General features: G+C 39.7%; 1 protein-coding gene across 1 annotated transcript in view; it reads left to right on the top strand.

Moving 5' to 3' along the window:
* Positions 1 to 26,789, top strand: part of LOC127656794 (pleckstrin homology domain-containing family G member 3) — a 64,220-nt gene that overhangs the window by 35,596 nt on the left and 1,835 nt on the right. The window contains exons 6-17 of the mRNA XM_052145253.1: positions 2,727 to 2,773; positions 3,111 to 3,261; positions 4,646 to 4,777; positions 10,569 to 10,751; positions 10,842 to 10,934; positions 11,014 to 11,100; positions 11,181 to 11,214; positions 11,328 to 11,426; positions 14,130 to 14,167; positions 15,598 to 15,712; positions 18,128 to 18,522; positions 23,489 to 24,920. Coding sequence (XP_052001213.1) covers positions 2,727 to 2,773; positions 3,111 to 3,261; positions 4,646 to 4,777; positions 10,569 to 10,751; positions 10,842 to 10,934; positions 11,014 to 11,100; positions 11,181 to 11,214; positions 11,328 to 11,426; positions 14,130 to 14,167; positions 15,598 to 15,712; positions 18,128 to 18,522; positions 23,489 to 24,920 — 2,806 coding nt within the window. The remainder of the gene's footprint in view (positions 1 to 2,726; positions 2,774 to 3,110; positions 3,262 to 4,645; positions 4,778 to 10,568; positions 10,752 to 10,841; positions 10,935 to 11,013; positions 11,101 to 11,180; positions 11,215 to 11,327; positions 11,427 to 14,129; positions 14,168 to 15,597; positions 15,713 to 18,127; positions 18,523 to 23,488; positions 24,921 to 26,789) is intronic.

Here is a 26,789-nt window from a genome sequence, read left to right on the forward strand (position 1 = left end):
ATATATATATCAATATATAACTTTTAATTGTTTGTGTGTGTGTGTGTGTATGTATGTATGTATATATATATATACACACACACATAATTAAAATAAATATATTATATTTTTATTTATTTATTTTTTTTCATGGACCTCATTACGGCCCCATGCACTATATACAGGTGAAACTCGAAAAATTAGAATATCGTGCAAAAGTTCATTAATTTCAGTAATTCAACTTAAAAGGTGAAACTAATATATTATATAGACTCATTACAAGCAAAGTAAGATATTTCAAGCCTTTATTTGATATCATTTTGATGATTATGGCTTACAGCTTATGAAAACCCCAAATTCAGAATCTCAGAAAATTAGAATATTGTGAAAAGGTTCAGTATTGTAGCTCAAAGTGTCACACTCTAATCAGCTAAACACCTGCAAAGGGTTCCTGAGCCTTTAAATGGTCTCTCAGTCTGGTTCAGTTGAATTCACAATCATGGGGAAGACTGCTGACCTGACAGTTGTGCAGAAAACCATCATTGACACCCTCCACAAGGAGGGAAAGCCTCAAAAGGTAATTGCAAAAGAAGTTGGATGTTCTCAAAGTGCTGTATCAAAGCACATTAATAGAAAGTTAAGTGGAAGGGAAAAGTGTGGAAGAAAAAGGTGCACAAGCAGCAGGGATGACCGTAGCCTGGAGAGGATTGTCAGGAAAAGGCCATTCAAATGTGTGGGGAGCTTCACAAGGAGTGGACTGAGGCTGGAGTTACTGCATCAAGAGCCACCACACACAGACGGGTCCTGGACATGGGCTTCAAATGTCAAACGTCTTACCTGGGCTAAAGAAAAAAAGAACTGGTCTGTTGCTCAGTGGTCCAAAGTCCTCTTTTCTGATGAGAGCAAATTTTGCATCTCATTTGGAAACCAAGGTCCCAGAGTCTGGAGGAAGAATGGAGAGGCACACAATCCAAGATGCTTGAAGTCCAGTGTGAAGTTTCCACAGTCTGTGTTGGTTTGGGGAGCCATGTCATCGGCTGGTGTTGGTCCACTGTGCTTTATTAAGTCCAGAGTCAACGCAGCCGTCTACCGGACATTTTAGAGCACTTCATGCTTCCTTCAGCAGACAAGCTTTATGGAGATGCTGACTTCATTTTCCAGCAGGACTTGGCACCTGCCCACACTGCCAAAAGTACCAAAACCTGGTTCAATGACCATGGTATTACTGTGCTTGATTGGCCAGCAAACTCGCCTGACCTGAACCCCATAGAGAATCTATGGGGCATTGCCAAGAGAAAGATGAGAGACATGAGACCAAACAATGCAGAAGAGCTGAAGGCCGCTATTGAAGCATCTTGGTCTTCCATAACACCTCAGCAGTGCCACAGGCTGATAGCATCCATGCCACGCCGCATTGAGGCAGTAATTAATGCAAAAGGGGCCCAAACCAAGTACTGAGTACATATGCATGATTATACTTTTCAGAGGGCCGACATTTCTGTATTTAAAATCTTTTTTTATTGATTTCATGCAATATTCTAATTTTCTGAGATTCTGAATTTGGGGTTTTCATAAGCTGTAAGCCATAATCATCAAAATTATATCAAATAAAGGCTTGAAATATCTTACTTTGCTTGTAATGAGTCTATATAATATATTAGTTTCACCTTTTAAGTGGAATTACTGAAATTAATGAACTTTTGCACGATATTCTAATTTTTCGAGTTTCACCTGTATATATGGTACACACACTCTGTCACTCACGCGCAGACACACACGCTCACGCTCTCTCACGCACGCATTCACACACACACACACACACACACACACACACACACCAAGAAAACATATTACAATTGCACCATGTCCAAAACAGACAAACAATTAAAAAAAAAAAAAGATATATATATATATACACACACACACACACTTAAAATAAATATAATATATATATATTTATATAAAATTTAAATAAATATATTAATATCTCAATGAAAATAAATATATATATATATATATATATATACATAATTAATAAAGTATATATACACACACACACACACACACATAATTAAAATAAATATATATATATATGAATATATAACAATTTTAATTGTTTGTGTGTGTGTGTATATGCATGTCATTATTTATATATATATATATATATATATATATATATATATATATATATATATATATATATATATATAATTAAAATCGTTGTATATTAATATATTTTATTAATTATATATATTAATATATTATTTACTTATTTTTTTACACTTTTTTTTTTCATGGACCCCCAGCACCCCATTAGGCCCCATGAACTATGTATATATGGTACTACCAATAAAACATGATATTACAGTTGCACCATGTTCAAAACAGACAAACAATTAAAATAATTAATTTGATTAAAAATGTTTATCGATTGACAGCCCTAATATATATATATTTATTTTAATTATTTGTGTATGTGTGCATATATATTATGTTAATTATATATTAATATGTATTTTTGAAACGGAGGTCCCATCATATTTGTGTTTCCTAAGGATGGAAAATTGTAAAACTCTTGCCTTGTATAAACCATATTAAACGTTATAAGGTATAGTTTGATGTATAACGAAGTACAATAGTGTGACCATCTGATACGTCATTGAACTATGGCGACTTTTTTGTAAAAACAAATAAATAAATTATTTAAAAACATTCCAGTTCCCTGATTTCTCTCATTTCTTTTGCAGAGCGACTATTTTGACATCTACACGCAGTACTGCACAAACTACCCAAAGTAAGTAAAACACTGTTAATAAGTCTATTCTGGTCCCTGGTGCGAGCGGCTGCTGATGCGGATGACAGATTATTCCTCCGAGTCAATAACGTCCATCATAAACGACATCAACAGACAGTTTGTGATGTGTGCCCGCTGAGAGAAGATGCATCATGTTTGTTTTCCTTTGGCGATGCCCGTTTTGGTTGTAGAAACCATTTCTAAACTTCTGTGAATATTTAGAAATGTTATGCACATGGGAACTCCTTCAATAAAAGCATCTCAGGGAGAATTATCAAAAGTGTGTGATGTTGTTGTCTCAGACTATGATGATGAAGTACACTTGTTCTGTCTGTAGTTCAGTGGCGGTGCTGACGGACTGTTTGAGGAACAAAACTTTGGCGAAGTTCTTCAGGGATCGTCAGGCGTCACTCAAGCGCTCTCTTCCGTTGGGTTCATACCTGCTCAAACCTGTTCAGAGGATTCTTAAATATCACCTGCTGCTTCAGGTAACAAACAGTCCTCATCTTTCACTTCTGCAGTGATGATGAAAAGGACTTTTCTCCTGAAAAGTGGGCTGTGTTGTGATTGGTTAATATGATTTGTCCCCGCCCACTCAGTCTTTGTGAAATCATCAGAACGGGAAAGATATTTCATAGATGGAAAAAGTTCAATTTTTTTCAACAAATTTCAAAGTTTGTTTAGAATAATGTCATGAAGCACATTTATTCAGAAAGTCCATTTTGATTTCATGTTAACTTTGGATTAAAACGATAGTTCACCCGAAAATGTAAATTCAGTCATTGTTTACTCACCCCAGTGTTGTTGTAACTCTATAAGACTATTTCTTTCTCTGAACACAAAAGGGAGAAATTGTGAATAAATGTTGTGCTCTGTGATGTCACAATGGCAGTTTATGGTGACACCTCTTCAAGCTTCAAAAGAACACAAAAGTATCATTCAGAAGTCTAATTAATTATTCATGAGACTCATGATTGTTATGAACGTATATGATAAGATTTGAGAAACTGAAATCTAATGTGTCATTTAGTGTAAATGTTCACTGTTGATCTCCTGTGTGTGTTCATGATAGGACACGAGAGCAACAGTTCTCACAGCCCCCTCACGCCATTGGGGCGTTCAAGTGAAAACTCGTTTTGTTTTTCTAAAAACAGTGATAGTGACAACAGAACACAACTGCACATAAAACAGAGAACAGAACTTACTAAACATGTCTGAAGAGTTTGTAGTTGAAGAATTGATGCATTTCTATGCCCAGCCTTTTTTTTGAACAAAGTATTTGGACATCAAACAGAAACAGAGGCGGCTACAGGACGCCACAGTCGCACAGTGTCCTAACCTGACGGCAAACGACACATGATAAAAGGAGTCTTTGTCCTGACCAGCAGTGACGAGCGACGGTACAATCAATCGATTACTTGTTTTCTATTTTCAGCATCACGCGGGTAACTCCATCTGCTGCAAACTGGCACCAGTCCAAAAACGTAAAATATAAATAACACATTACATTTCAGTTTCTCATCAAATTTTATCATATAACGTTCATAACAATCATGAGTCTCATGAATAATTAATTCGACTTCTGAATGATACTTTTGTGTTCTTTTGAAGCTTGAAGAGGTGTCACCATAAACTGCCATTGTGACATCACAGAGTACAACATTTATTCACTATTTCTCCCTTTTGTGTTCAGAACAAGAAAGGAGTCATATAGAGTTATAAGATTATAAACAATGACTGAATTTACATTTTTGGCTGAACTCATCCTTTAAGGTTAATAACAGCTGTAGAAATCATACAGGTATTAAACATCAATTAGCTATGTTGGTTACCACTCTCGCGTTCTGTATATGTGTTTTGCTCTTCTTACAGGAAATTGCCAAACACTTTGACCCTGAGCAGGAGGGATATGATGTGTTGATCGAGGCCATAGACACCATGACTGGAGTCGCCTGGTACATCAATGACATGAAGAGAAAACACGAGCATGCAGTGAGACTACAGGTCTGTTTTGATGGTAGGGTAGCTTAGGGTTAGGCTATCCTAACCCCTCAATGTATGTATTTATTTTGGGTGGTGTGGTGAAGTGATTACGTCTCAGAGCTGGTAAGTGGATGGTTGCTGATTTGATCCCCACAAGGAGCGATCAACATTTTGACCTTGATCAGTCCCCGTAAGATACATGTTGTGTGAACATTTAGGGAACAAATTTAATTGGCTCTGGTAATGTGTTAAAATATAAAGGGATAGTTTACCCAAAAAAATGAAAATGATAGCCTTTACTCACCCTCATGCCGTTCCAAACCAGATCACTTGATTGGGTGCAGCTACGGCCAATCGTGTGCTTGGCAATCGCGGTCCAACCGAGGCGGATCACTCGATTGGTTGCAGCTACGGCCAGTCGTGTGCTTGGCAATCGCGGTCCAACCGAGGCAGGTCACTCGATTGGTTGCAGCTACGGCCAGTCGTGTGCTTGGCAGACGCGGTTCAACCGAGGCAGATCACTCGATTGGTTGCAGCTACGGCCAGTCGTGTGCTTGGCAATCGCGGTCCAACCGAGGCAGGTCACTCGATTGGTTGCAGCTACGGCCAGTCGTGTGCTTGGCAATCGCGGTCCATCCGAGGCAGGTCACTCGATTGGTTGCAGCTACGGCCAGTCGTGTGCTTGGCAGTCGCGGTTCAACCGAGGCAGATCACTCGATTGGTTGCAGCTACGGCCAGTCGTGTGCTTGGCAGTCGCGGTTCAACCGAGGCAGATCACTCGATTGGTTGCAGCTACGGCCAGTCGTGTGCTTGGCAGTCGCGGTCCAACCGAGGCAGGTCACTCGATTGGTTGCAGCTACGGCCAGTCGTGTGTTTGGCAGTCGCGGTTCAACCGAGGCAGGTCACTCGATTGGTTGCAGCTACGGCCAGTCGTGTGCTTGGCAGTCGCGGTTCAACCGAGGCAGGTCACTCGATTGGTTGCAGCTACGGCCAGTCGTGTGCTTGGCAATCGCGGTCCAACCGAGGCAGGTCACTCGATTGGTTGCAGCTACGACCAGTCGTGGTGCTTGGCAATCGCGGTCCAACCGAGGCAGGTCACTCGATTGGTTGCAGCTACGACCAGTCGTGTGCTTGGCAGTCGCGGTCCAACCGAGGCAGGTCACTCGATTGGTTGCAGCTACGACCAGTCGTGGTGCTTGGCAGTCGCGGTCCAACCGAGGCAGATCACTCGATTGGTTGCAGCTACGGCCAGTCGTGTGCTTGGCAGTCGCGGTCCAACCGAGGCAGGTCACTCGATTGGTTGCAGCTACGGCCAGTCGTGTGCTTGGCAATCGCGGTCCAACCGAGGCAGGTCACTCGATTGGTTGCAGCTACGGCCAGTCGTGTGCTTGGCAATCGCGGTCCAACCGAGGCAGGTCACTCGATTGGTTGCAGCTACGGCCAGTCGTGTGCTTGGCAATCGCGGTCCAACCGAGGCAGGTCACTCGATTGGTTCCAGCTACGGCCAGTCGCGTGCTTGGCAATCGCGGTCAAACCGAGGCAGATCACTCGATTGGTTGCAGCTACGGCCAGTCGCGTGCTTGGCAATCGCGGTCAAACCGAGGCAGATCACTCGATTGGTTGCAGCTACGGCCAGTCGCGTGCTTGGCAATCGCGGTCAATCCGAGGCAGGTCACTCGATTGGTTGCAGCTACGGCCAGTCGTGTGCTTGCCAATCGCGGTCCATCCGAGGCAGGTCACTCGATTGGTTGCAGCTACGGCCAGTCGTGTGCTTGCCAATCGCGGTCCAACTGAGGCAGATCACTCGATTGGTTGCAGCTACGGCCAATCGCGTGCTTGGCAATCGCGGTCCAACCGAGGCAGATCACTTGATTGGATGATGCCCAGAAGGATCATGAAATTAGTCTACTGAACTCAAAATAATTAAATGACTCACTCGTTGCACATAAGACGCTCATTTGTCGCCCTCTAGTGGTATCTCCAGAAGTGCTCACTAAACTAATCAATTAATGAAACTGAACAAATGTTTGAAACGGAAGCAAGCAACAACAAAGTGCCCTTTATATTCCACAATTGTGCAGATAATTTGCTGTACTCATTTATTTGGTGCTTTTAGCTCATTCTAGTGTATGCTAGTGTAATAATGCAAATGAAAAAGTCTCTGATTTAATTGAATAAATGAATAATCTGCAAGTAAGTCAAATGGGTTTAGAACGTATATTTACTTTTGGGGCAAATATTCCTTTAAAAGAGATGCTAAGATGAAATATTCCTCTTTGCTGTGGATAGAAATAATCAAATCATGAAGCCTGCTTGATTTAATTTTCTTCATGACATCAGGACTCATGCAACATTATTTGAAGATTTAAGATTAGAGATGACGTGTGTGATTTCTTGACCACTAGCATCAACGGACATAATTGTAAAAATGATTGTTTTCCAACAGTTTTCCCCAAACACTGGCAGATATTACAGCACATGGATCGTTCTAGTCTTTATTACTAATGGAGTAAATGACTGTTCTGTTTCACTCATTTGAATGACTTCTGGTGTTATTATACTGTACTTTCATCTTATTTAACGGATGAAATATGAGTGAATAATGAGCTTCATGCTAACACTTTATCATCCACTTTAGTTAATAGTGTGTTGAGTTAGTTAAGTGATCGCTTCAGTGCTGGAGTATGTGTTTATTAATTTACAGGGTCAACATGTGTAACTGTTATGAGGCTTTAGGGGTGTTGTGGTGTAGTAGTTAATGCTCAGGACTGGTAACCAGAAGGACTTAGTCACAAACTAAGTTAATGACAACTTTGCGTTAATGGCAACATTCAGCTGGCCCTGATCATGAGCTGCTCTATTAGTCTACTGTAGTTTAGTCCAGTCTATTCTATTCTAGTCTATTCTATTCTACTCTATTCTAGAATGTCTAGTAAAGTCTCTTCAAGTTTATCTCATTTATTCTATTTTATTGTAGTATGTTTAAGCTATTTCATTCTGTTATAGTATGTGTATATATTGTATAGTATAGTCTATTCTAGTATGATATGTATATTATAGTATTTTTATTCAATTTTATTCTGGTATGTATAGTGTAGTCTATTCTAGTATGTTATGTATAGTCTATTCTAATATTTCTATTATATTCTGGTATGTGTAGTATAGTCTATTTCTAGTATGTTATGTATAGTATAGACTATCCTAATATTTCTATTACATTTTATTCTGGTATGTATAGTTTAGTAAAGCCTTTTCTAGTATGTTATGTATATTATAGTCTATTCTAATATTTCTATTACATTTTGTTCTGGTATGCATAGTGTAGTAAAGCCTATTCTAGTATGTATAGTATAGTCTGTTCTAATATTTCTATTATATTCAATTTTATTCTGGTATGATATGTATATTATTCTATCCTAATATTTCTATTCAATTTTATTCTGGTATGTATAGTGTAGTATAGTCCATTCTAATATTTCTATTCTGGTATAAATAGTGTAGTATAGTCTATTCTAATATTTCTATTCTGGTATGAATAGTGTAGTATAGTCTATTCTAATATTTCTATTCTGGTATGAATAGTGTAGTATAGTCTATTCTAATATTTCTATTCTGGTATGAATAGTGTAGTATAGTCTATTCTAATATTTCTTATTTCTATTCTGGTATGTATAGTGTAGTAAAGTCTATTCTAGTATGTTATGTCTAGTATAGTATAGTGTACTAAGTCTATTCTACTATTTCTAATTTCTATTCTGGTATGTATAGTGTAGTAAAGTCTATTCTAGTATTTATGTATAGTATAGTCTGTTCTAATATTTCTATTATATTCTAATTTCTATTCTGGTATGTATATGTATATTATGTCTATTCTAATATTTCTATTCAATTTTATTCTGGTATGTATAGTGTAGTATAGTCCATTCTAATATTTCTATTCTGGTATAAATAGTGTAGTATAGTCTATTCTAATATTTCTATTCTGGTATGAATAGTGTAGTATAGTCTATTCTAATATTTCTATTCTGGTATGAATAGTGTAGTATAGTCTATTCTAATATTTCTATTCTGGTATGAATAGTGTAGTATAGTCTATTCTAATATTTCTTATTTCTATTCTGGTATGTATAGTGTAGTAAAGTCTATTCTAATATTTCTATTCTGGTATGTATAGTGTAGTAAAGTCTATTCTAATATTTCTTATTTCTATTCTGGTATGTATAGTGTAGTAAAGTCTATTCTAATATTTCTATTCTGGTATGTATAGTGTAGTAAAGTCTATTCTAATATTTCTATTCTGGTATAAATAGTGTAGTATAGTCTGTTCTAGTATGATATGTATAGTATAGTCTATTCTAATATTTCTTATTTCTATTCTGGTATGTATATTGTAGTAAAGTCTATTCTAGTATGTTATGTATATTATAGTCTATCCTAATATTTCTATTCAATTCTATTCTGGTATGTATAGTGTAGTAAAGTCTATTCTAGTATGTTATGTATATTATAGTCTATTCTAATATTTCTATTCTGGTATGTATAGTGTAGTAAAGTCTATTCTAATATTTCTATTCAATTCTATTCTGGTATGTATAGTGTAGTAAAGTCTATTCTAGTATGTTATGTATATTATAGTCTATTCTAATATTTCTATTCTGGTATGTATAGTGTAGTAATGTCTATTCTAGTGTGTTATGTCTAGTATAGTCCATTCTAATATTTCTATTCAATTCTATTCTGTATGTATAGTGTAGTAAAGTCTATTCTAGTATGTTATGTATATTATAGTCTATCCTAATATTTTTATTCTGGTATGTATAGTGTAGTAAAGTCTATTCTAATATTTCTATTCAATTCTATTCTGGTATGTATAGTGTAGTAAAGTCTATTCTAGTATGTTATGTATATTATAGTCTATTCTAATATTTCTATTCAATTCTATTCTGGTATGTATAGTGTAGTAAAGTCTATTCTAGTATGTTATGTATATTATAGTCTATTCTAATATTTCTATTCTGGTATGTATAGTGTAGTAAAGTCTATTCTAGTGTGTTATGTCTAGTATAGTCCATTCTAATATTTCTATTCAATTCTATTCTGTATGTATAGTGTAGTAAAGTCTATTCTAGTATGTTATGTCTAGTATAGTCTATTCTAATATTTCTATTCAATTCTATTCTGGTATGTATAGTGTAGTAAAGGCTATTGTAGTATGTTATGTATATTATAGTCTATTCTATTTTATTCCAGTATGTATTTTGTAGTATAGTCTATACTTGTTTGTCTAGTTTATTCTATTAAATTATAGTATGTTATGTATTGTATAATATATTCTAATATTTATATTCTATTCAATTTTATTCCAGTATGTATAGTTTAGTAAAGTCTATTCTAGTTTGTCAAGTTTATTCTATTTTATTCCAGTATGTTATGTATCTTATAATATATGTATAATATTTCTATTCTGTTAAATTTTATTCCAGTATGTATAGACTATTTTAGTGGTTCTCAACCTTTTTGTGATGAATATTCCCTCACTAACCCTAATGTAGCCTTTGACAGATTTAATAGAGCTGAATTAGTTATATGATCATATTTATTATCTATCTATTTCTATTCTAATATTTCTATTTTAGGGTGTTATGTATTGTATAATGAATTCTAATTAGTCTATTCTATTGTAGCATGTATAGTGTAGCATTGAATAGTCTATTCTTGTTAGTCTTGCTTAGTATATCCCAGTCTAGTCTTTTCTAGTACGTATAGAATATTTATATTCTGTTCTTTATAATGGCATGTTCTCTCATTACAGGAGATTCAGTCTCTGCTTCTGCACTGGAAGGGTCCAGATCTGACCACATTTGGTGAGCTGGTTTTGGAGGGGACGTTCCACGTCCATCGTGCCAAGAATGAAAGAACACTCTTCCTGTTTGATAAGATGCTGCTCATCACTAAGAAAAGAGGAGAACATTACGTGTACAAGACTGACATCTCGGTATATGATTGGACGTGGACCGTTATGTAGACATGAGTCGCATGGCACGTCAAAACCACCAAAATAATACCTCATTCTTTTTGTCTTCAGTGTTCTGCTCTCATGCTGATAGAAAGTGCCAAAGACTCGCTTCAATTCAGCGTGACTCATTACAAATACCCGAAACAACTGCACACCGTTCAGGTGTGTGAACTCATGGCACATAACCTGCTCAAGTGTTACACCAGTTGTGTTCGGATGAATAATTGTGCTGTTTTCTCAGGCCAGAACATTGGAGGAGAAGAAACTCTGGGCTCATCACATAAAGAGACTCCTTCTGGAGAATCATCACGCTGTTATACCACAGAAAGTACGTCAAGAGTCGAATAACTGAATCAGTAATGCCGTGATTACAGACACTTAAACATTTGCTCTGCGTTTGATTTTCAGGCCAGAGATGCGATCTTGGACATGGACTCTACGTGTGAGTTATCTTCGGGTCACTGTTGATTGACGTTCATCACAGTGTCTCATGAAGTTACTTGTTTTTGTCGTTATATAAAGTCTATTGATATATTGTGTTCTCTCCGGTTACAGGCCCAGTAAAGTACCGCTACAGTCCAGACCGGCTGAAAGCCACGTCCTGTCGCAGTGACCATTTCTCTGGAGGCGCTCTGAAGGAGCGGAGACAATCTGGTGGGTGTGTGTGTGGGGGGTGTGTGCGAGAGAGTGTGTGGGTGTGCGCGAGAGAGTGTGTGGGTGTGCGAGAGAGTGTGTGGGTGTGCGTGCGCGTGTGCGTGTGTGTGTTTTTGTGCACGTGTATGAGTGTGTTTGTCAGTGTGCACGTATGTGTGTGTGCGTTTGTGTGCATGTGTGTTTGTGTGTGCATTTATGTGCACGTGTATGAGTGTGAGTGGGTGTGTGTGTGTTTGTGTGTTTATGTGCACGTGTGTGTGTGTGTTTATGTGAACGTGTGTGTGTGTTTGTGTGTGTGTTTGTGTGTGTGTGTGTGTTTGTGTATGTGTGTGTTTATATGTGTGTGTGTGTGTTTGTGTATGTTTATGTGCATGTGTGTGTGTGGGTGGGTGTGTTTGTGTGTGTGTGTTTATGTGCAAGCCTGTGTGTGTTTGTGCTTGTAGCGTGTGTGTTTATGTGCAGCGTGTGTGTGTTATGCTGCAGCGTGCGTGTGTGTTTATGTGCACGCAGCGTGTGTGTGTTTATGCTGCAGCGTGTGTGTGTTTATGTGCTTGTCGTGTGTTTATGTACTGCCTGTGTGTGTTTATGCTGCAGCAGCGTGTGTTTATGTACTGCAGCGTGTGGGTGTGTGTGCGTTTATGTGCACGTGTGTGTGTGTGTGTGCGTTTATGTGCACGTGTGTGTGTGTGTGTGTTTATGTGCACGTGTGTGTGTGTGTGTGTTTATGTGCACGTGTGTGTGTGCGCGTTTATGTGCGTGTGTGTGTGTTTATGTGCACGTGTGTGTGTGCGCGTTTATGTGCGTGTGTGTGTGTTTATGTGCACGTGTGTGTGTGCGCGTTTATGTGCGTGTGTGTGTGTGTGTGTTTATGTGCACGTGTATGAGTGTGAGTCTGTGTGTGTGTGTGTGTGTTGTGCATGTGTGTGTGTGTTTATGTGCACGTGTGTGTGTGTGTGTTTATGTGCACGTGTGTGTGTGCGCGTTTATGTGCACGTGTGTGTGTGCGCGTTTATGTGCACGTGTGTGTGTGCGCGTTTATGTGCACGTGTGTGTGTGTGTGTGTGTGTGTGTGTGTGTGTGTGTGTGTGTGTGTGTGTGTGTGTGTGTTTATGTGTGCGTGTGTGTGTGTGTTTATGTGCACGTGTGTGTGTGCGCGTTTATGTGCACGTGTGTGTGTGCGCGTTTATGTGCACGTGTGTGTGTGTTTGTGTGTGTGTTTATGTGTACGTGTGTGTGTGTGCTGTTACGTATTAAGTCATAACTCTATTCAAAATAGAACAAAACCATCCATAACAATTAACAGGGATCTGATCAACAAGATCCCTGGAGTTCCCCGCTCTCACTCCCAAGGCTTCCAAAACACCAAAAACACTTTAAAGTGAAAAAACCAAAGTAAATTTATTAAACATAAGTCAGTAAGGAATAACCTAAAGCTTCAGGAGGGGAAACAGCCAAAACAAATAATAAAACAAAACTAACTAATTTAAAGATACTAACCTAGAAATCAGATAAGAAACAAAAATACAAAAGCTTCCCTCCCTAACTATAATAAACAAGAGAAAATGAATAAATCAAAAAGGCATCCACCTCCCTACCGTAGCTCCAGTTAGATAAGGGTTAGGATGTTAACTTTAAAATTTAACATAACAAATCACAACTTAACATAAGGTTGTGATTCACATCAAATGTCTTTAACATGCACTAAGAGATCACAATAACACAACTCTTCGTCAAGGAAGCCATGAGAGCGGGGACTCCTGGATCCATGACTCAGGAGACTCAAATACAGCGCCAAACACTCTCGTCACCAATCAGGTCACTCGTTAGCAGCTCCACCTGTGAATCATTACAGTGAGAGAGAAAAGAGAGAGAACACACCAAGGAAAACTAGACCAATACACTGTTTTCCCCAACAACACAAAGCAAATACACTCCCACGTAACAGTGCGTTTATGTGCACGTGTTTGTGTGTGTGCGTTTATGTGCACGTGTGTGTGTGCATTTATGTGCGTGTGTGTTTGTGTGTGTTTGTGTGTTTATGTGCACGTGTATGAGTGTGAGTCTGTGTGTGTGTGCGCGCTTATGTACGTGTGTGTTTATGTGCACGTTTATGCGTGTGCGTGTTTGTGTGCACGTGTATGAGTGTGTTTGTCAGTGTGCACGTGTGGGTGTGCGAGAGGGTGTGCGTTTGTGTGCGTGTGTGTTTGTGTGTGCGTTTATGTGCACGTGTGTGTGTGTGCGCGTTTATGTGCACGTGTGTGTGTGTGCGCGTTTATGTGCACGTGTGTGTGTGTGTGTGCGTTTATGTGCGTGTGTGTGCGCGTTTATGTGCGTGTGTGTGTGTTTATGTGCACGTGTGTGTGTTTATGTGCACGTGTGTGTGTGCGCGTTTATGTGCACGTGTGTGTGTGCGCGTTTATGTGCACGTGTGTGTGTGCGCGTTTATGTGCGTGTGTGTGCGCGTTTATGTGCGTGTGTGTGTGCGTTTATGTGCACGTGTATGAGTTTGTGTGTGCGTTTGTGTGTGCGCATTTATGTGTGTGTGTGTTTGTGTGTTTATGTGCACGTGTGTGTGTGTTTATGTGCACGTGTGTGTGTGTGTGTGTGTGTGTGTGTGTGTGTGTGTGTGTGTGAACACATTCAACCAAATATACACAACACAATTGTTTAGTTTCTCATGTTGTCTTCTGTTGTCCTCGTCAGAACCAGCGAAGTGGACCGCACAAACTACTAAAGGTAACGCTCTTCTATACTAGTTGCCCCCACCCCCAATCTGGAACGCCCAATTCCCAATGCACTCCAAGTCCTCGTGGTGGCGTCGTGACTCGCCTCAATCCGGGTGGCGGAGGACGAATCCAAGATCACTCCGCATCTGAGACAGTCAATCCACGCATCTTATCACGTGACTCGTTGAGCACGCGTTACCGTGGAGGCTTCACGCTATTCTCCGCGGCATCCACACACAACTCACCACACGCCCCACCGAGAGCGAGAACCACATTATAGCGACCACGAGGAGGTTACCCCATGTGACATTTTATTTTAGCTGACATAATGTTTTAGGGTCATTAACAAATAATGTTGTCAGAGATGGTAAAATGAGAAATCGTTTAAAAAAATCTCATTTAAATGAAATGTAGTTTTGTGTTCATGTTAATTTCATACATTTTCGAAAACATTTATAGCATTGAAACAGTGTTAAAATATTCAATAAAAATAAAATAATATTAAAAATAGTGGTTCGATCGTTGTAAACATGTCATAAGGGGTGTAACCATCAAGAAAAAGGTATTTAATACTCGCACCTTGATTACACACGAGTAAATACAACTTAATCATTTATGAAAATAAAAAAGTTTTCTTGATAAAATGTGGCTTCTCATAAAAATGTCAAAATATATATATATATTTTATTTATTTATTTTTTAAACATGAAAACATAATGATCATGGCTTTTATTTTTTAAAGATTAATATAAAAATAAAAAACATTTTCTTTAAAAATATATATATATATATATATATATATATATATATATATATATATTTCTTTAATTTAAATAATTAAAAATTATTAAAAAAAAATTGTAATTTTTTCAAAAATGTCAGCTTTTAATTTTGTTAAAAGACTTTTATTTTGTATCTCTGGACAGTAACGGGGATTAAATTTCATCCCTGTTACTGTCATAATTTCCCCTTTTTAAACGAAAAAATCGCTAAATTTTATTCTATAACGTGTCATAATGACATCATCCTTTCATGAAGTGAACTCTTCGAGAAGTTTCCTGTTTTTATCAATTTGTTACATTTATACGTTTTTTTTTTTTTTTTTGTCAGATGCATCAACCCTGTTGATATATTTGTGTATAGAAATCAATAAGCAATTACAAAAATTATATTTTCAAAAATATCCTCTAAAGTGTAAAACTGTCAACCACGTTACCATTTAAAGCATAATTAAATCCCCACATACTAAAGTGTATTCATTTTGAGGAGGAGCAACACAATTATTTGGTACTCGAACGCATTATTTATCTGATGGAATGTTTAAAATCGTACGATTATTGTCAAACAAATCGCCAAACTGGAAAAGGCGTCACTCCTGTTACAGAACCACTATTACAACAAGAGAATCAGAGATGTTGTTTGTAAACAAAGACGTTTCTAATCAGATGGAGTCAGGACAGGTGTATCATGAGCTTCTGCTCATGCGGGTGACACATGCCCGTATCCGCGAGGGTCCCCTCTGCCCGCTTCAGCATCAAAGACTCGAATCGCCCTTCCTGCGTGAGATCAAAGGCCGCTGCCCGCTCTCTCCCCCCGCACACATACAGATGTTAATTATGGAGTATATCGGCAGGAGGCTTCGTCATGTGCCTGTCCCTTTCAGTTGACAAACCTGTTTTCGACCGCCATCAGCTCAAGTCCATTATACATTATAATTGGCAGAAAATGAAAAAAAAGACGAGTAGTTTCATCTTATTCATGGTCTCCATTTCTCTTACTCTGTCATGTCATTTTATCACCGTTCTGAGGCTGTTCGGCTCACGGAGATCAGTGGGGAGAGTCCGGCTTCGCTCCTCAGTAGCTCAGAGTGTCCGTAACGAGGGAATGTCATTTTGTACCTGAATAAATTTGCTGTGGCACAACAATCAATAAACCTCAAATATAAAAACAAAACATACATTTCACAGCTAGATAGAAATGGAGACCTCCTGCTTACAAGGTCACATGACACAAAAACAAGTACAGTTGCCGAGATACACTGGGTGGGTCAACTTACCCACTGGCTCATCTTACCCCACTCACCCCATTATAATGGTTATAATTTTTTAATTAGGTAACAATTTCAATGAAGCCCATTGTATTATAAAGGCATTATAATGCGCTAATAATGTCTCATAATAAACCTTATAATATGTTATAACATCTCATATATAATTATAACTACAGTTATAATACATTATAAGTCTTCCCTTATTCATAGTTATAATTTAGAGTATAATGCATTCATAATGTCTCATAATACACCTTATAATATGTTATAACATCTCATATATAATTATAACTACAGTTATAACACATTATAAGACAACTCCCCTATTCAGTTATAATTTAGAGTATAATGCATTCATAATGTCTTATAATACACCTTATAATATGTTATAACATCTCATATATAATTATAACTACAGTTATAACACATTATAAGACTTCTCCTATTCATAGTTATAATTTAGAGTATAATGCATTCATAATGTCTTATAATACACCTTATAATATGTTATAACACCTCATATATAATTATAACTACAGTTATAATACATTACAAGTCTTCCCCTATTCATAGTTATAATTTAGAGTATAATGCATTCATAATGTCTTATAATACACCTTATAATATGTTATAACATCTCATATATAATTATAACTACAGTTATAACACATTATAAGACTTCTCCTATTCATAGTTATAATTTAGAGTATAATGCATTCATAATGTCTTATAATACACCTTATAATATGTTATAACATCTCATATATAATTATAACTACAGTTATAACACATTATAAGACTTCTCCTATTCATAGTTATAATTTAGAGTATAATGCATTCATAATGTCTTATAATACACCTTATATGTTATAACATCTCATCTATAATTATAACTACAGTTATAATACATTATAAGTCTTCCACAATTCATAGTTATAATTTAGAGTATAATGCATTCATAATGTCTCATAATACACCTTATAATATGTTATAACATCTCATATATAATTATAACTACAGTTATAACACATTATAAGACTTCTCCTATTCATAGTTATAATTTAGAGTATAATGCATTCATAATGTCTCATAATACACCTTATAATATGTTATAACATCTCATATATAATTATAACTACAGTTATAACACATTATAAGTCTTCCCCTATTCATAGTTATAATTTAGAGTATAATGCATTCATAATGTCTCATAATACACCTTATAATATGTTATAACATCTCATATATAATTATAACTACAGTTATAATACCTTATAAGTCTTCCTCAATTCATAGTTATAATTTAGAGTATAATGCATTCCTAATGTCTTATAATACACCTTATATGTTATAACATCTCATATATAATTATAACTACAGTTATAATACATTATAAGTCTTATTCATAGCTGAATATTATGAATGCATTATAAATATGGGCTTCATAGAAAGTGTTACTGAAAATAACATATAAAAAGTTGTGTACTAAATAAGTTGGCAATATGTCATCAGTGTGTGGAAGGGTCCATTGGTGTTAGTTTAGGTGTGAATTGTGATTAATATCATTAATTTTATTTTCTGTCTTTTGTATTCTATGAAACGTCCTTGGACATCACTCAGGCACTCTAAATGTAAGATGTACACATTTCCTACTTTACCCTACAATTGCAAACTTTTTATATCAAGCAGAACACTGGGGAACGTGACAAATGATGGGAATGTTGGGAAATGTAGTTGTCTCGTAAGCCTGTTGCTTAACAAACAGACTAAACGAGTTGCATTTTCTGGCAAGCTTTTGTGGCATTCTTCATCAGCAATACACAAGTGTGCACAAATGTCAATGAGTTTGGGGTGGGTCTATCCATTTGCATAACCAATGGCAGACGGGTTGTTCGGGAAACTTCACCTTCATTTATGACCAATAGCACATTTAACACATTCACCTCACCACACAACTTCCTGTGATTTAACGCTCCAGCATGCCGACAGCGAAGGCATTCTCTTAGTGGACAAAGAGCGACGTTCCATGCCGCCTACCGCCAACATCTCCGCCCTGAGTGCAAATCAGGAAGTGGTGCAGAACGGACTAGAAGATCTTGAATCTAGCATGAGCTCGCTGGATGACCTCATGCAAAAGAGACTTCATGAAGACGAGGAACAGAGAGTGAATCATACAGAGGACCGAAAGGAAGGATGTAAAACAGAAGAGGAAGTTCTAATGGGGGTTGAGCAGGTAGCTGACTTTGCGAGTTCAGTGTTGGCCGCCATCACCTGCTGGCAGTATAGAGCCAGAGCTTTGCTTTCCAATCAGATCACAATGGTGAGGCTCTTGTGTCACGTATCACTATTTCCTGCCTGTAACCCTACAGCTGCCATTGCGCAATTCATCTAACAGCTATGTCCATCAAATTGCCATCTGTGCATGCGTAGACTGAATTCTGCTTTTGCTGATGCTCAAATGCTCTTGATGTTTAATTGCATGGACTGAAATCAGAATATGCTACACATTTGCATGCATGGGCACCAATTGCCAATAAACACGTGTGTCTTGTTTAAAACTCCCCTTAGCATGCACTTGGCCTATCTTTGAAATGGTGCGTGTGAGTTTGTGGTCATGTGTGTTTTAAAGTGTTTGCACAGGTGTTGTTTACATCGGTGGTTCTCAACTCTTGGGTTGTGACTTGATGTGTTGCAGGGATATGTTTGATAAGAGTGTAAACAGCAGGGACAAAACTAAATGCTAAATGCAAATAATCAACTAACCATATTATTGTCCATGGCGATACCAAAAATTCACTTTTCCATTAAAAGTTAATATTTGCACCCTGAAATGTTTTTTTTAGGGGCATACAAATAATGTTTTGCCCACTTGCCCAATGAAAACAGACCAAAAATATAGCTGCAGGCGGCATAGAGCATTTAAATGCATGTTATACAATGTAAGAATTATTCTTATAGGAGGGACAAATGGTAAATGATCTGCACTTATATAGCGGTTTTCAAAGTGCTTTACATTGAGACTCATTCACACATACACACATGATGGCAGAGCTGCAATGCAAGTGCTAGCCTGCCATTGGGAGCAACTTGGGGTTCAGTGTCTTACCCAAGGACACTTCGACATGTGGAGTCGTGTGGGCTGGGAATCAAACCAACCCTGTGATTAGTGGCCGACCCGCTCTACCACCTGACCCACAGCCGCCTTGGTAGCTTAGCGAGTAAAGGCGCTGACTACCACCCCTGGAGTTGCGAGTTCGAAAACTTGTGTTTTGTGCATACCATTGTGACGATCAATCGAAAGTTCAAACCTTTTTTTATAATCATTGATCTTTGGACTCTATCTTTCTGCACTGGTATGGTTCCGATTTGTCATACAACCTGGGACTAAGTCGCAAATTGAATAACAATTTTAACCAATTATTTACAGGATACTTTGCAGTATGGGGCGGCTGTGGCTCAGCTGGTAGAGCGGGTCGCCCGCTAATCGTAGGGTTGGTGGTTCGACTCCAGGCCCACATGACTTCACATGCCGAAGTGTCCTTGGGCAAGACACTGAACCCCAAGTTGCTCCCAATGGTAGGCTAGTGCCCTGCATGGCAGCTCTGCCGTCATTGGTTTGAAAACCGCTAAGTTTAAAAAAGCGCTATATAAGTGCAGACCATTTACCATATCAGACTGATAGATTGATTGTACTATATTTGTCCCATAGTGGCAATTCACAATCACAATAAATGATTACGCTACACAATATCCAACAAACACTATACCATACAATATATACAAAATAAACTCTGTATAAATAAAGAAACAGAATAATAAGACTAATTGTGGGTGTAACATGGATCTCGTACTGCACCCTGAGGCCTGAACATCATAGTGTTCATTGGTCATATTGTGCTTTTTGAAACTTTTATATTTGAGGGCATATGCTTCAATAAGCATCATTTTGATACAGTATCTGCTCTTGCTGGGGGAAACGTTAATGGCATCGTTTACAGTGACATGTCATGATGGGGAGGATACAACGCTTCATGGTTATTAAGATCCCGTGCATAGTAATACAGCCAGTCGGGTGTCTCAAAGTGTGTTTGCACTCTGTGCCACAATGGGATGTTTTGATTGAAGTTCGACTTCAAAGGAAAATTTTACTGTCAAATTTCGGGGGTGGCTTGCCTTCCGTAATTAAATGAAACAAAGGTTCCAGTTTGTATTGTGTTTTTTGTTTGATAGCACAAAAAAGCAATTTTAGAAGGTCAGTTGTGTGTGGAAAAACATTGAAATGCATTGATGCTTTTAAATGAATTGCAAATGTTTGGAAAAGGTTGAAATATCACTGGAGTAAGGAGCCCTCAGAACAAATAAAGGCAGGCCACGGGCGACCTTCTGTGCAGCCATACAGCTGTTTTGTGGTCACACAAGACAAAGATGGACATTGGGTTAATCGGTAGAGGTGGCCATTTGAACAAGAGCCACCAAAAACCCTCAGAGGATAAGCCTGATGATAATTTGACTATTTTTGGATGGGTAACACACTGTTGTAAACCATTCATAGCAGCACAATTACTCAAGTGAGCTCAACAATGGTGCTGAATCTTTAAAAGCGTTGTGATTCTTCACCTACGATGTGCTTTGGCAGTCAATAGCTATTGATTGAATGGAATCAAACAATTGAGTCTAACTGTGATTCCGGAAAATGCTCTTGCATTTTCTCACTTTCTGATAAAGGAAGCATCATTTTTATTAGTTGTCTACATTACTCCACAAATAGGCATTTTTAAGGTTGATATGATGCGTTTGGCATCTCAAAAACACCAGAGTGTTGTAACCGGCAGACAAGCTCTTCTCAAATGGCTAGTCATTGGTCCTGCTGTGATGAAGCAACACTGAGTTTTGGGCAAACTGAACTCCTCACACATTCTTGCATGCATCCACATGTTTTAGTGAAAAGCAAATGCTCAGTCCTTCTTTGCATAAGGTTGCAAAGGTTCATATCTGTATGAAATACTGCAGGAACGGTGTTATCCTAAGCATTCACTTATATTGGCCACCTTTCCATTATTGGGCCAGTGCGAGCCAGGGCTATCAACGAGCCAGCTCGGACCTTGTGCCACGAGACCCCAAAATCTGCTTTGCCACCATCGGGTAATAAAACCTGCCCTTAACAAGCCATCCAGGTGCCAGCTGGTAGATAGCTGTGCAGTGTGTAAACCTCACTCTCCTGACCTCAAGAGGTGCACTAGCGACTGGCGCTAGAGGCTGTAGCCTTTAGCCTCCTTGTTAGAGCACCCGCCTTCCACGCCGGAGACGTCGGTTCGAGTCCTGTTCGGAGCGGGGCGAGCAGGACCTGTTACAATGGTGCCGTGACCCGGATGGGAGTGAGGTTTAGGGGGGTGAGTGTAATGGGAGCCAGCTGGTAGATAGCTGTGCAGTGTGTAAACCTCAATCTCCTGACCTCAAGAGGTGCACTAGCGACTGGCACTAGAGGCTGTAGCCTTTAGCCTCCTTGTTAGCGCACACGCCTCCCACGCCGGAGACGTCGGTTCCAGTCTCGTTCGGAGCGGGATGAGCAGGACAGGTTACACCAATGACATACACCCTGCCCATTTCATAAACAAGAGGGAAGCTCAAGCTGAGGTATCATGTAATCTGGTTATATAGAATATTGAGTTGATATAATTTGTAAACATTAGCCAGCTAAAAAGATAAGTTAGCCATGGCAACACACCTAATGTAAATGCCATGGTGTCCTGAGTGGTCTCTCCACTAACAGCAGGACAATGTCCTAGCACACTGTCCATGACCTGGAACCATGGAACGTTCGTTCTTTGGACACCATTTTGTGCATTGTGTGTATTTATCTCCCCTTTTCTCCCCAATTTGGAATGCCCAATTCCCAATGCGCTCCAAGTCCTCATGGTGGCGTAGTGACTTGCCTCAATCCGGGTGGTGGAGGACGAATCTCAGTTACCTCCACGTCTGAGACCGTCAATCCGCGCATCTTATCACGTGGCTTGTTGAGCGCGTTACCGCGGAGACCTAGTGTGTGTGGAGGCTTCACGCTATTCTCCACGACATTCATGCACAACTCACCACACCCCCCACCAAGAGTGAGAGCCACATTATAGCGACCATGAGGAGGTTACCCCATGTGACTCTACTCTCCCTAGCAACCGGGCCAATTGGTTGCTAAGGAGACCTGGCTGGAGTCACTCAGCACACCCTGGATTCAAACTCACGACTCCAGGTGTGATAGTCAGCGTCTTGCTGAGCTACCCAGGCCCCCTGTCCATTGTGTTTTAACAGATTTGTACTGTACCCACAATATTTATCTTATTTAAGTTGGCGGGATCAATGTCAAAGGCAAAGTTTTGCAGAACTTGTAAGTTGTGTATCAAACACACAATGGTTCAGTTAAATGTAAAACAATTGCTGGTGCTTTACAAATCCGCTAAAATGCACAATGGACAAAGTGGTGCTCAAAGAACTTTCCATGGTTCGAGATTATGGACGGTGTGCTGGGACTAGAGGTCCGCAACCCGATGGGTTTTGGGTCGGGTCCGGCTCAGTTTTTCAAGTAGGACTTAAGGTCTTAAGGTTGGGGTTTGTAATTAATGAAAAAATAAACAGGCACACGCTCTCACTCACAGACAAAGGCAAATTAACAAGTTAGGGGCCGTTCACACTGAACGTGTTGTTGCGCACTTCTGTTCTGTTTTCCCATATTTGTGTTTAAACACATGCTGGATAAAAGTCTTTGACATTTGCACCACGTCTCGCTTTTTCTTCAGTGTCTCGGGCAGGACCGGCATATTTTAAACACCATGTCAAGTTGCAACATTTTCAAAAACGCATGTTGAGAGACCTGCGCTCGGTTTCATGCTTTGCGTTGCGTCTAGAGTGTAGTTTCAGCAAATAAACGGTAAGGCAATGTTTTTACCCTTCTGCTCTAGTGCACTGAGGGTAGGGTTGGGCCACATGGTCTCAGGTCGGGTTCGTGTTTCATTTTAAGTCCGTGCAGACCTCTAGCTGGGACATCATCCCCCATGTTAGTTGAGAGACCACTTGGGACACCATGGTGGAAACGTGACTGGCCCTGGCACAAACTTGCATGCCCTCATTGCTTTTGTCTCTTAAAGCTATTTGTTTTGCACTTGTCGTTTCATACTGGCCACTTAGCCTAATAGGAAATGTTGAATATTGAATAAAGTTATCTTTATATCCTATTTGCTACAATGTGATTACGTACTGCTTCCTCCAGTAGTAACTCGGTCCACTTCATTTTCCAGAGCTCTGCTGGGGAAAACAGTTCACAGAAGGTCTCCTCTCCAGGATTAGAACAATCATTTAATTATCTAGAGAAATGTGGGACAATAACTTCTAGATGCCCCACAGAACCAGAGATAGTGGACCTCCATAATGGCGGAAGAGAAAATGAAGAGAATATTGAGGACCGTGTGTGTTTCTCATCCCATATTGGACTAGAACTACAAGTAGGAGAAGAGGAAGAGAAGACTCCAGAAGACATGGAGGTGGACAAGAATGTTCCAGCACCTGGTGGCCTCTTGTCTTCAACCGAGCTGGACAGTGCATGTGAAATCTCAGATCACTTTACTTGTAGCCTCTCACGAAAGAGCAGTCTAGGAGCAGATAGGTCATGTGACTTGGGCTGCCCATCTTCTCTGTCAGAAAGTAGGAGGAGCAGTTTTCTCAGCTGTAGCACAGAGCCGCATGAGAATGACAAAGCCCAAGAGCTTAGGTCATCTCCAGAACCGTCAACAGAGACAGTTCCTGACAGCCCCTTCAAACCAGATAATAGACCTCAAAGGAAGCCAGATACCCTCTCCAAAAAGGACAGAATGCTCATCCATAAGATTAGACGGTATTACGAACACGCAGAGCACCAGGACGGCAGCTTTGCCGTTAATCGCAGAGAAAGCCTCTCGTACATTCCCGCGGGCCTAGTCCGCAATTTGAGTCAACAGCTCAATGACCTCTCTCCAGATGAAGATATGGTTTTACACAGGAGGGCATCTGCCATCACACGGCCAACTTCATGGGATGTTTTTAATTTGCCAGGCTTGGACAGTGAAGCAAAGTCCAAAGTCTGCATCTCCAAGTTTCAAGCTGAGAAAGGAGCTGAAGTGCTTCGTAAACCTGAGGAATTCCAGCCCGCAGCTAATATGGTTAAGGTGTGGAAAGACCTGGAGATGGAGATAATTGGGGCTTCAGAAGAACCTCAGAACTCTCTCGAAACCTCAGAGAATACACACATATCTACACCTGATCAGGAGAAGAAAGCAGAAACCAGCAAATCGAGCACTGATAGTGGACTCGAAGAACCTCTTCTAATATTGGAAGAGTCTGATGTAAGCTCTACCCCCTCTACTCCTTCTTCAATCAACAACAGTTTAGAAGATGACAAGAGGCAAAAGTTTGAGACCTTTCCAAACCAGGAGCACAAGTTCCATGAGCGCCACAAAGTCAACCATGCTCCTCTACCCAAAGTAATCTCTTTGAGGTCTGCCATTGAAGAAGACCTCATCCTGCAAGAAATGGACAAGATGAAAAATAAAGTGTTCCAGTTGGCCAGACAGTACAGTCAGCGTATCAAAAACAGCAGACCTGTAGTAAGACAAAGGCCCAAAGTCTCGGAGAGCCATTTCACACCCAATAACTTTTCCTCTGTTATGGAGGAAATACCTCATGGAAAAGACAAAGGTGGGTGTAGTACTTGAATAGCCTCTCTTTGTGCTACCTTCATTCTTTTTTTATTATATTTTAAAGATTTGTTTAATGAACTTTTCTGTTATGAACACAAAAACAACAGTTTAACATCACTAAACTGACAAACATTCCCACTTTTGCCCCCAAACCTGTACCTCCACTGGTATCCTTAAGTTGACAAAGTTTGGACAAAGTTACAATTCATATTGGAAAAGTTTTCAAAATAAGTCAGGAAGGGAGCCCACACTTTATGGAACTTATTTATGTTACCATGTAGCGAATATTTGATCTTTTCCAGCATTAAATGAAGCATAACAACTTTAAGCCACCTGGCCATAGCTAGGTAATGTGGATCTTTTCCATCACTCACACTCATACACCAATAATGGTAGAGCTGCCATGTAAGGTGCTAGCCTGCCATTGGGAGCAACTTGGGGTTCAGTTCTTGCCCAAGGACACTTCGGCATGTGGAGTCATGTGGGCCGGGAATCGAACCACCAACTCTGCGATTAGTGGCCGACCCGCTCTACCAACTGAGCCACAGCCGCCCCGGTTGTGGTTTGATCTCTATTCCATACATCTCGCCCAGTGTTCTGAACATCTCTTCCCAAAATGAGTGCAATCTAGAGCACACCCAGAACATTTGGATAAGGGATGCTGGAGCACACTTGCATTTTTCACAGGATTGGTCAATGTTAGGATATATTCTAGCCTGTTTAACTTTAATGATCCGTTTTCCTGGTCGTCCGGATGGGAGCATATCTTATCAGTCTGAGAGAGCAGGCCAGCATAGTCTCTTTCGAGGGTTTCCAACTTTTTCATCCACGAGGACAGGCCCTCTTCAAGATCTTAAATTTTCGGGCTATGGGTGGAGATGGTAACATTCAAAGTAGCCGCTGAATTCCACAACTCGGAAAGGATCTCGTCTTTCATACCAGCGACGTCGGCGTGTATTTCGTCAAGAAGGCTTTTCAGGTAAACTCTGTCAGTGTTGATAATGGCGTCCTGTGTAGCACTTGGCTTTAGGAGAATCCGCCACATTGGCAGATCCCTCGTTGCCTCTAGTTGATGATTTACTACTCATCTCGCCATTGTAAATGTTCCCAAAGTGTATCAAAAGAGGTTATATGTACAGCTATGCAAGTCCAGTGGGTCAATGTTAAGGAAAAAGAAAATGGGTAAGATCCGAGGAGCATCCAAAGTAACTATACACTTTAAATGGTAAATGGACTGCACTTATACAGTGCCTTTTTAACATTAACGGTATTCAAAGTGCACACATTCATACACCAATGGCGGCAGAGCTGCCATGCAAGGTGCTAGCCTGCTATCGGGAGCAACTTGGGGTTCAGTGTCTTGCCCAAGGACACTTAAACATGTGGAGCCGTGTGGGCCGGGAGTCGAACCGACAACCCTGCGATTAGTGGCCGACCTGCTCTACCACCTGAGCCACAGCCTGCCGCTTTAAGGGGACAATCCCCCAAACTAAGGTTCTGCAAATGTTTTGGTTGCGTGCGGAGCATCGTTTTCTCAAGCCCTTGTGATGCACCATCCACTTTGAAATCAATCGAAAACTCTAGTAGGCAAGTGCTCTAATGTTCCCTACACACTAGAGTTTACGCTGCATCTAAGAACCCGTTTTCCCTCTCCATCCTTCCAATACCCCATGCCCATTGAAACCAGTGCTTACACAAAGCATTGGTTTCAATTGGTTTGGGGTTTCGGAAGGATGGAGAAAAAAACGTGAGGGTTTGTGAAAGCTATGCTCCATCGTGCAACCAAAGTCGAGAACATTTTAACTCATGCCACGCGACACACTCTGATGTAGGCATCCTTCGATCAATGTGAATCTCAAAGAGGCGG

The sequence above is a fragment of the Xyrauchen texanus genome, chromosome 16, assembly GCF_025860055.1.
Source record: "Xyrauchen texanus isolate HMW12.3.18 chromosome 16, RBS_HiC_50CHRs, whole genome shotgun sequence".
Taxonomy (NCBI): domain Eukaryota; kingdom Metazoa; phylum Chordata; class Actinopteri; order Cypriniformes; family Catostomidae; genus Xyrauchen; species Xyrauchen texanus.